The sequence below is a fragment of the Pollachius pollachius genome, assembly GCF_949987615.1.
Source record: "Pollachius pollachius genome assembly, chromosome: 3".
NCBI lineage: Eukaryota > Metazoa > Chordata > Actinopteri > Gadiformes > Gadidae > Pollachius > Pollachius pollachius.
The window spans coordinates 30,883,499-30,894,788 of record NC_136936.1 but is presented as its reverse complement, the minus strand read 5'-3'; the positions used below and the strand labels follow the sequence as shown (position 1 = coordinate 30,894,788).

Below are 11,290 nucleotides of genomic sequence, written 5' to 3'. Positions count from 1 at the left end.
CGACGCGAATGATATACGTCACCACACGCACTTTTAACTCCGGTACCTCTCTGCTCCACTTCACCGCTTTTTTCCAAGGGGGGGATAAAAGCATCGAAAGAGGTGAAAACCATTATAAGTCGGGGCATGTGGAGTGTTTCAGTTATGCCGATGGGGAGATTGTCGGTCTTGTCCACGCCAGTCGCAGGGAGCGTGACGTCACATACGAGACGTAGTCTTTGTCATTGTGTTTTCTCTACAGCCTTTAACTGAACGATTGCACAATAAACGGTCAAACTCCTGACATGAAAAAATAATCATTTAAATCCACAAACAACATATGTGTAATCCGGGGCATATGACGACTGGGACCAGAAAATAATTACTTTCTCTCCATTGAAACCCATTCATATTTTTCGATCTTATAGGTCCCATGGGCTCTACCGGAAGAGGCGTGACTTCGCCACGCTATTTGAACGCACCCTCGTCATCAGGAGGAAGATCCCGGACACTGAACCGGATTCCGCTCCATAGTTTGGCTCCTGGTAGAGATTACAGTTCATTTGTCCGGATAGGGTTTACACTCCACCGCTGTATCTGCTGCCTTTTGGGGTGTATATCGAGTTGTTTCTCTACATCGGTTGTAAAGTGCATCAGTCGCTGCAGGGTAAGAACCGACCGGCTCCTGCTCAATACTTCACCCGATCATTTAATGTGCCCTGAAATGATTGAATAATCATGATGTTAATGTTAACTCTGGTTTTGTACAGTGCAGGGATGCACAGTGAGTGTGGGTTAACTTTAGACTTGCATGCTTCATTTGTGATGAGGTTTGGAAGATGGACAACTAGTGGACTTATTCTTCCACAAGTTGTATAGTGTGTCTGCCGTTCACAATATATGACTTACAGTATATGTCTACTTATTATACTATGTATGACTCATATCTGTCTTCTTATCGTGCCACTTATTACTGGTATTATTTGTCTCTTTACTTTGTTTGTTCAGTGCAACGTCAGCAGTCGGAACGACCTGAGGAGAACTTAATGTTTAGGCGGGTCTACCTCAGCAATATTCCCTCAATGTGTTCTATACCCTGCTAAACCTAAGAGAAGTATACCCTAAAAGTGTTATATACCCTGCTAAACCTTAAGGTGGGCCTAACATAACATTATGAGGGTTATGTCACACATTCATAACGGGGCCTATCCCGGGTTAAATATTTGTCTCCATGTTTGAATAAGGATGTCATCTCCTGGATGGAACAGTTTATAAATTATGTAATACCATGGGTTACACGTGTAAATTATGTCATATTCAGGGTCAAACTTTATTAATGATTGAATCTCCGTGTTTCAACATGTTATTCATGTGTAATCTCCGGGTTTAAACATGTTATTAAGGATTGAATGTCCATGCTCCAACATCATAGTCATTGTTTTGCTAAAGAATTGTGAGTCGGATGTATGATTAGTGCATTCTTAGAGATGGCTCATGTTTTTCTCCCTCTACGTCTTCAGACATAAACGTCCCCTGGAGTGGTGCCCTCACGAGCTGAACCGGTAGCTCATGCTTTAGCCTTCCTGTGGTCCCTGGTCGAGCAGTGGTGAGAACCCTCCTTAAAGATGTTCTGTGGCCTTGAACCCAGGGCCCCGTCGGGCCATCGGTCCCTACCCCAGATGAAGCTGCTCTTAGTAGGCTGGCTGCTGGCCTCGGTGTGGGCTGAGGCTCAGGACTACTATAACCTGCTGGGTGTGGGGAGAGAGGCCACGGTCAGGGAAATCAGACAAGCCTTCAAGAAGCTGGCTCTCACCATGCATCCAGATAAGAAACCTGTGAGTTTCTTGTGAAATCTCTTCCACAGAATATTTGTCTTGTCTCTCGTGCTCTACTCAACATCTGTGTTGTCCTGCAGAACGATAAGTCTGCTCACGATGCCTTCCTGAAGATCAACCGCGCTTATGAAGTCCTGAAGGATGAAGATCTGAGGAAGAAGTACGATAAATACGGAGAGAAGGGTTTGGACGAGCAGCAAGGAGGACGTTACGAGAGCTGGAACTACTATCGCTATGACTTCGGTAGGTTACTCTTCATATCATGTTAGTTAACGTCTGTATGTAACGTACATGTTACTATCAACATTTCTCAGCAGGGAACTCTTCATATTAGTTAACGTCTGTAAGTAACGTACATTTTACTATCAACATGACTGTAGGTAACTCTTCATGTTAGTTAACGTCTGTGGGTGACGTACATGTTACTATCAACATGACTCGGTAGGGAACCATCGTTATAACTTTGATAGGTGCCATGCTTATCTTATAGATAGTATGTGTTCTAATTGTAGAATGGTTTACGGTTCATATTATAATGTTATGACTTCAGCAGTTTATCATACTATTGTTATTACTGCTGTAGGTTACTTTTCATATCAGTGATACATCTTGAGGTTATCATATGAAGGATTGGCTCCTACTCCAGCTGTGATTGGTTCTATTTGTCTGTATGACATGTTTCTTTTCCTTCAGAAGAACCTTTGCATTGATTAGGGCTCCCTGGAAGACCTGTGCTCTTCCCTAAAGGATTATAGATAGTCTATTAACATAACATTAAAGAGCACCTATTATGCTTTTTAGACTTTTATGACCTACAAACGTTGTTATAATGATTTATAGTCATGTTTAACCATACTAAAGTGTCAAATAATGACGTACATGGCATGCATTTAGACGTATTCCCTGCTGACCGTCTGGGGTGGCTGTGCAGAGCGTTAAACACTAGTAGGGACGCCGGTCACGATTCACTTGTTCAAATTTCCGGGATTTATCTACGTAGATAGAACAATCTGGATTTTCCATGTATGGTAATGCTGCAACATGCTCTTCCGGAAGGTAACCAATCACAATGGAGTGGGGTTGGTAGGAGGGGGGCGAGGAGGCGGAGAAGGACGAAGCCGAGTGTTGACAGAGAATGCTGAAAGTGCCCAGATAAGAGGAAGAGTTTTCCGAAAATCGATTTGTTTTTTTGTGCAATGATAGGAGTCATTAATAAGAAATGAAGACCAGAAAAGTAGTATAATAGGAGATCTTTAAAGCCTACTTACACTGTAGAATCAAAAACTGAAAAGCAATCTTCCCTATCTCATTCATAATATTTATGCAGCAATATTGCAGTATGACAGTAATAAGGGGTTATGGTAATAAAGTAACTGGGTAAAGTGTGTCTGTCTGTCTCTATCTAGGTATCTATGATGAGGATCTGGAGATCATCACTCTGGACAGAGGAGACTTTGGTATGTATTATTTATAATAAATAATAATAATGGATTGAATTTATATAGCGCTTTTCTAGACACTCAAAGACCCTTTACAGTGAAGGGGGGACCGCACTAACCACCACCAGTGTGTAGCACCCACTTGGGTGATGCACGGCAGCCAATCCGCGCCAGAACGCTCACCACACACCAACTTGAGGTGGAGAGTGAGGGAGTTAATGAGTCAGCCAATTATACAGGAGGATGATTAGGGGGCCAGATTGAATGAGCCTGGTTGGGCAGTTTTGGCTAGGACACCGGGGAAACCCCTACTCTTTGCGATAAGTGCCCTGGGATCTTTTATGACCGCAGTGAGTCAGGACCTCGGTTTTTTACGTCTCCTCCGGAGGACGGCGCCTTCCAAAGCACAGTGTCCCCGTTACCGCACTGGGGCATCGGGATTGATGTTAAGGCCAGAGGAAAGAGCCTATTGGCCACCACCCGACACCACTTACAGCACCTGGTATTCCCAGGCGGTCTCCCATCCAAGTACTAATCAGGCCCGACCATGCTTAGCTTCCGAGATCAGACGAGATCGGGCGTGTCCATGGTGGTAAGGCCGTATAATATCATGTATTTCTATATATACGTGTGTATGTTTCTATGTATTGTATATGTATAATATGTTTTTATATGTATAATGTTTCCTATGTATCATATGTATTTCTATATATACGTGTGTATGTTTCTATGGGCCCTATCTTGCACACAGCGCAATTGACTTTCTACACCGACGCATGTATCGTTGCTAGTTTGCACCCAGTGCAAAGCTGTTTTTCCCCTGCATCAAACTCGCGCCACTACACTTGCGCCATGAAAGGCATGTCGGCGAAAAGCAGTTGCGCCACTGACTGAAAAAATCCTGGTCCAAGTGCCCTAGCGGATAGGCCAGTTGGTTTGCTATTTTGACGTGCCTAGGTAGGTTGGAACTGTTACATAAGCTCACACACACATAGGCTATGCACAGCACAAACATGCAAACGATTAGCCTAATTGAAATATTATGATGTCAAAGATTGTTCATATGTGTGAAACTGCATAGAAATAGCATGTGGATTGTTGAAACATTTTATTTTCCATAGGGGCTGCATGAATGAACACTGTAGTAGGCTATGCCATGCGTTAAAATAATAACAATAAATATAACCGCAAGCGGTGATTAACGGGGTCTGAGCAAAATGGAAAGTCAAGAACACACTAATGTAAGATATAGAAATATGAAATAATTATGAAACAAATATGTTGATGAAGATGTTTCCCTAAATGCAATGCCTCGGCGTTAGGTGAGTGGGCTGCAGAGCAATGGCCAATTGTCATGTTCAGCTTGTTCTTAATGCTCTAATAGGGATTCAAACTCTCAACCTAAGGATCACCAGTACAAGGCATTATCCCATTGAGCCACTGACATTCCTGAACTGTATGAAACCCCATTCACATGGTGAAAATATCTATTGATAAGCACACAACTTCAAGAAAACTCAAAGCACACATTTCACAAGAGAATTAAGGGCTTTCTTAAAAGAGCGCAGATCTGAAAATTGGCACTGTTAATGCTAATGGCTAATGATAGTCGTTTGGTAGTTATACAATAACAAAATAGTCACATAGGAAAAATGGGCTGAGACTGTGGATGTTTGGCTTTTCTATGAAATTGTGGGAAAAGTTAACATTTTTAGAGCAGAAGACCAGGGTGCATCAAGATGCATCCGATTTTAGAGATTAATATGATGAAAGAATTTTGAGTCCAGGTCAATCTGGTAAGGAGAAATAAGGCTAGTTCATATTCTTTTAAATAGCGCCACCTTTGGGTGCGCTATTTGGGTTTACGGGGGGTGGTGGCTATTGGTATCCACCTAATGATCTTTGTATGTGTGTACATATAAGAAAAATGGACTAACTGATCCAACTTTATTGGCCAATATTTCTGAAAATGGAACTAAATAAAAACAATATTGTTTGATAACATTTTGTGAGGCTTGGTCTATAGATTTTATGTGGCGATTTTGGTGAATTTTTGATTATTTTTGTAGCCTGTGAATCTTTTTATCATGTTTGGCTTTCTATGAAATTGTGGGAAAAGTAAAAAAAAATAAGAGCAGGGCCATTATGATGCATCTGATTCTAGAGATTAATATGATGAAAGAATTTGGAGTTCAGGTCAATCTGGTCTGAGAAATAAGCCTAATTCATGATTTTTAACAATAGCGGCACCTTTGGGTTTATGGGTAGTGAGGGTTATTGGTAACCATACCTGAAAATTTCAAGAGTTTTTGGTATAGGCTGCAGTATGACTTTTACAGAATTTGGGGGAAAAAAATCTAGTTTTAGGGTAAATGATAACGTTGGTTAAATTATTTTGGAAAGAACAGCTGATACAGCGGTAAGCAGTTGTACTTTTAAATCAATGCATCTGCAAACAACGTACAGCAAACACATCTTTTCTTGACACAGACATTGTGTACAAGACCATAACTTTTAGGATTGATGATTATTCGATCGTGAGAAAACATAGTATTACTGCAAATGAGTGTTTAAAAGAATAAATGAATGTGGGTGATGCTTGGTGTGCGTTTGTGCAGCCATCTGTTTTAACACACGCAAACTAAACACGTAAAGCATAATACAGTCCATGGCAATGTATATTAACGGGGGGACACATGCATATTATGAACACAAGTCGATAATGATAATGTATACAATACTGGTAAGAAACAACGTTTGTTAAAGTATTGCTGCATATTAAATAGACCCACAGTTGCGGCCACAGGACCACATATCATATATGTGTTAAGTTCTCTTTGCTAAAATTTACATGATGACTCAGTGTTGTAGAAGAAAACGCTATTCCATGTGTGAATTAGGCCATATTATTTGGCCATAAACTGAGCCATTTGAAGTTTGAAATTCATGTGGTCATGCATCTGTCTCAGCGGAGACTGCAAACGCGCTGTCAAAATGTCATCTCATCAGGTTCAAATGCGCTCATGGCTCTTAAAGGGGATGGGAGATGGCACTCTCATTGGTTTATTGCATGTTACGCCCAAAACACAACTACGGGTTTTCAGACCAACCCATTTTAGATTTGCGTCTGGTGCAAGAGTTATTTATCCGCCGGTATAATAGCAACAGCGCCAGAGATCCGCCCACAAAGCCAGTTGTGTTTCGCCCTTCTCACTTGCATTTCAGACCGTTCAAATAGGGCCCTTTGTATTATATATGCGTACGTTTCTATTAGTGCTGTCAGTTTAACGCGTTATTAACGGCGTTAACGCAAACCAATTTTAACGGCGTTAATTTTTTTATCGCGCGATTAACGCTCTTTTGGTTTGGCAAACATTGTCGTTTTTTCACCTGCTTTCTAGCAACAACTAGTCACTTAAGAAAAACTCCAAAAACCATACCGGATCTAGCTACACCGGAAACAAAACAACAAGCACGCCGCACAAAAACTCCTTAAAAGTGTGTGTGTGTTTGTGTGTCACTCTGTTTGAGCCTGGTACTAGAGTTCAATGTTGTCATTAGCTGTTACCTCTTTCCGACCAATCGCAGTTCAAGGACCACCTTGGCTGTACCACTTCGGAAGGGGCCGCTCAGTTACTCCCCTCTAGACAAAGTCGACTTGGTTGCGACGTTGACAGTTTTTGAGTGTTACGGCTGTTGAGTGAGTGAGAGGTTGTGGGCGCACAGCTCAGGCTGTCGGACGGCGCTGCAAGAAACTTTTATAAACGCAATATTGTTATCCCGCAGTAATCAGCCCCATAGCCCCGAAACGTTAACGGCCCACCCCAGCTCTCCCGATTACCACTCCGCCGCCGTGTGTGTGTGTAGGTGTTATTCGATAGCCTGGTAATGTGTATAGGCCTTCGTACGGTAGGAATATTCATGCTGGTTTAAATAATAAATGTTATAGTATTTCCCACCTTTAATGAGCAAGAGTTAGTTGTTCGAAAGTTCAGTGATTGAAACAAATAAAAGCCTGGGCTATTGAAGTTTTACGGTAGGCCTACCACTGTCATGCACCTCCCTGATGTCAAGTGGACCGGGTTGAATTCACTGCGGGTCTCTTATATCCATCTTACCAAATATATTTTATTACTGTCCTTCTCAACACTCTGATCTCATTAAAAGGCTAGCAGCACGAAATCAAGGGATATTTAGTATATAAAGAAATGTGCAATTAATCGCGATTAATCGCGAGTTAACTATGACATTGATGCGATTAATCGCGATTAAATATTTTAATCGCTTGACAGCACTAGTTTCTATGTATTATAATGTATAATAGGTTTTTCTATGTATTATAGATCTATAATATATTTTTATATCTACGTGTGTGTTTCAGATGCGGCGGTGAACTCTGGGGAAATCTGGTTCATTAACTTCTACTTCCCTCGCTGCTCTCATTGTCACCAGCTGGCTCCTACGGTACAGTAATTTAGACTAGAATAGACCAGACTAGAACAGACTAGACCAGCTGGCTCCTACGGTACAATACACTAATCACACACTACACTAGACTAGACGAGACCAGATTAGACCAGATCAGCTGGCTCCTACGGTACAATACTAGACCACACTAGACTAGACCAGACTAGACCAGACCAGCTGACTTCTATGGTACAATATACTAGACTAGACTAGACCAGCTGGCTCCCATGGTACAATACACTAGACTAGACTAGACCAGACCACACTAGCCTAGACTAGACAAGACCACATTACACTAGACTAGGCTAGAATAGACTAGGCCAGACCAGACTAGCCCACACTAGACTATTACACTGCTCTAGACATGACCAGACTAGATTAGACCAGAGCAGATTAGACCAGACCAGACCATACTACATTACACTGGACCAGACCAGACTAGATTCTCTACCTGTCTATCTGACTCCTCCTCTCCACCTGTCTCTCGGAATGTCTCCCCCTCTACCTCTCTCTCTGAATGTCTCCCCCTCTACCTGTCTCTCTGAATGTCTCCCCCTCTACCTGTCTCTCTGATTGTCTCCCCCTCTACCTGTCTCTCTGACTGCTCCTCCACCTGTCTGTCTGACTGCTCCCCTCTACCTGTCTGGCTGACTGCTCCCCCCTACCTGTCTCCAGTGGCGGGAGGTGGCTAAAGAGATGGATGGGGTGATCCGGATTGGAGCAGTGAACTGCGGGGACAACGGCCACCTCTGCAGGAGTAAAGGCATCAACAGCTACCCCAGTCTGTACGTCTACAGAGCAGGCCAGGTAACTCAGTGCTGCTGCTTAATTGGGGCCATATGAAGGCTGTATTAGTGCTGTTTTGGGGCTCTATTGATGCACTATTAGTGTTGTACTGGTGCTGTACTGGTGCTGTATTGATGCTGTATTGATGCACTATAAGCGTTGTATTGGCGCTGTATTTATGCACTATAAGTGTTGTATTGGTGCTCCTTGATGCACTATATTAGTTTTGGTGCTGTATTGATGCAGTTTTGTATTGGTGCTTTATTGATGCACTATTAGTGCTTTATTGATGCACTATTGGTGCTGTATTGGTGCTTCACCAATATTACTGGTGATGAATTTGGGAAGTATTGGTGCTGTATTGGTATTGTATTGGTGAACTGGATAAAGGAGTAGTAGGCTTAATGCTGTCATTATCCCTCTGTAGAAACCTGAGAAGTACTTTGGAGACCGCTCTAAGGACAGTCTACTTCAGTTCTCTATGCAGTTCATCACAACAACAGTGACAGAACTCTGGCAAGGTAAGACTCTGGATGCTAGTGCTAGCACAAGCCCTGTATGTTTTCAATTAAGTGACTGACCACTACATGTCCATTGAATGTATTTATTATATTATTTAGCATGTAATTATTCTTAGTAATCTTACTCTTACTGTAAATACAATTTGTGTTTAAAGTCTTGAAAGATAGAAGGACGATGGCAGTATGTTGTTAGACAAATTCCTGCTATATCAACCATTCCTTATTTTGAACATTTCTTCTGAATGTTTCCCAGGAAATGTGTTTACTGAGATTGAGCAGGCGTTCTCCTCAGGGGTCGGATGGCTGATCACCTTCTGCAGTGAAACTGGAGGTAAGACAGACAGACGGACGGACGGACGGACGGACCCAAACAATGCTAGTAGCTATCTAAATAGACACAATACTACCCTGTCCACACAAACACACACAATACTACCCTGTCTACACACACAGCAGGGTTCCTGGTCATGCTGAGAAAATGGCAAAACAGGCCTTCTTTTAGGGACCGCTTCTACCCACAAGACTCTTGAACTCTGACACCAGACACACAAAGACACACACACTCTTTAATATTCAAACATATTCTGACACCCAAAGTACTCGGCTTATCAATAGTGCCCCGTACACTCTTACACTCTCTCCTGCACTTGCTCAAACCTGTATACATTGCCGTCAAAACAGTATTCTTATTCTTCAGGCATTTATTCATCAAAGTATTCTGTGTTGTTTAAAATGCTAAAATTCTTGATTAGGTTCTGGTAAATAACCTGCTAACATTAGCTACATATGTGTAAACAAATCTGTCGGCTAACAAGTGAGAATGAAAAGCCCTACTAGAGGTAGATACGAGAGATAGATAAGAGAGATAGATTCTAGCGCGGCAGCAGTGAAAACAAGATCTGGAAAGGTCCAGGCACATAACTACTGATTCATAATAACATACTGAGACACCATGTATCATCCATGGATTAAAGTGTCTGCTAACATGAGTGGAATAATCTTATCTTTTCTTTCAGATTGCCTTGAGTCGCAAACCAGGCAGAAACTGGCCGGCATGTTGGTAAGACTGGTTCTGTTTGTGTTTATCATATGGATGATGACTAATGCCTTCAAAGCGTAGTGTAATGTGTGTTTGTGTTTGTAGGAGGGTCTGGTCAGGGTGGGCTGGATGGACTGCAGCTCCAAGGCCGAGCTGTGTGAAGGCTTCCAGGTAAACTTCAGTATCATTATTACTGGAAAATATCCAAACCATCGACCCTCAAAAACCCTATATATACACACTATTATATATATATATATATATATATATATATATATATATATATCTATATCTATATCTGTGTGTGTGTATGTATGTGTGTTTAAAAGTTTGGGTTCACCCAGACAATTTCATGTTTCCATGAAAACTCACTCTTTTATTCAACAGTTTTCAGCTGTGCTAACATAATTGCACAAGGGTTTACAAATGATCAATTAGCCTTTGAACACGATGAGCTCAACAATGTACCATTAGAACACAGGAGTGATGGTTGTTGGAATGGGCCTCTGTATACCTATGTAGATATTCCATTAAGATTCAGCCGTTTCCAGCTCGAATAGTCATTTACCACATTAACAATGTCTAGACTGTGTTTCTGAATAATTTAATGTTATCTTCATTGAACAAAACTGTGCTTTTCTTTAAAAATATGGACATTTCTAAGCGATCAGAATCTTTTGAACAGTAGTGTATATATATTGATTAATTAATTAATTAATTAAATTCATATCAGCGTTAGTATTCCTAGTATAAGCGTTAATATTCCTAGTATTAGCGTTAGTATTACTGTATTACCACCTCAGTGCTATTGTATTTCCAGGTGACCAGCGGAGCCACAGCCTACTTTCCACCTGGCAGTTCTCTGCAACAACAAGGCAGTGTGCTGGTAGGTCACCAACTAATGCTGGTAGGTCATTACTAACCCTGACCCTGGTAGGTCACTAACTAACCCTGTAAGGTGACTTACTAGCTCCTAAGCTGTTAGGTCACACACTTACCCTAACCCTGGTAGGTCACTAACTAACCCTAACCCTGGTAGGTCACTAACTAATCCTAAAAACATATCTGTGTGCTGGTAGGTCAGTAACCAACCCTGGTAGGTCACTTACTAACCCTGGTAGGTCACTACCTAACCCTGGTAGGTCACTGACTAACCCTAACCCTGGTAGGTCACTAACCCTGGTAGGTCACTAACTAACCCTAACCCTAGTAGGTCACTAACTA

General features: G+C 41.8%; 1 protein-coding gene across 2 annotated transcripts in view; it reads left to right on the top strand.

Moving 5' to 3' along the window:
* Nucleotides 1-490: 490 nt before the first annotated feature.
* Nucleotides 491-11,290, top strand: part of dnajc10 (DnaJ (Hsp40) homolog, subfamily C, member 10) — a 46,871-nt gene continuing 36,071 nt past the window's right edge. The window contains exons 1-12 of one of the 2 annotated variants that reach the window (XM_079731598.1): nt 491-646; nt 988-1,133; nt 1,500-1,814; nt 1,895-2,057; nt 3,221-3,271; nt 7,635-7,717; nt 8,396-8,527; nt 8,934-9,027; nt 9,281-9,358; nt 10,044-10,087; nt 10,172-10,237; nt 10,887-10,952. In XM_079731598.1, the coding sequence (XP_079587724.1) occupies nt 1,605-1,814; nt 1,895-2,057; nt 3,221-3,271; nt 7,635-7,717; nt 8,396-8,527; nt 8,934-9,027; nt 9,281-9,358; nt 10,044-10,087; nt 10,172-10,237; nt 10,887-10,952 (987 nt within the window). In that variant the 5' untranslated portion in view covers nt 491-646; nt 988-1,133; nt 1,500-1,604. The remainder of the gene's footprint in view (nt 647-987; nt 1,134-1,499; nt 1,815-1,894; nt 2,058-3,220; nt 3,272-7,634; nt 7,718-8,395; nt 8,528-8,933; nt 9,028-9,280; nt 9,359-10,043; nt 10,088-10,171; nt 10,238-10,886; nt 10,953-11,290) is intronic. The other variant, XM_079731597.1, reaches the window with a different exon arrangement.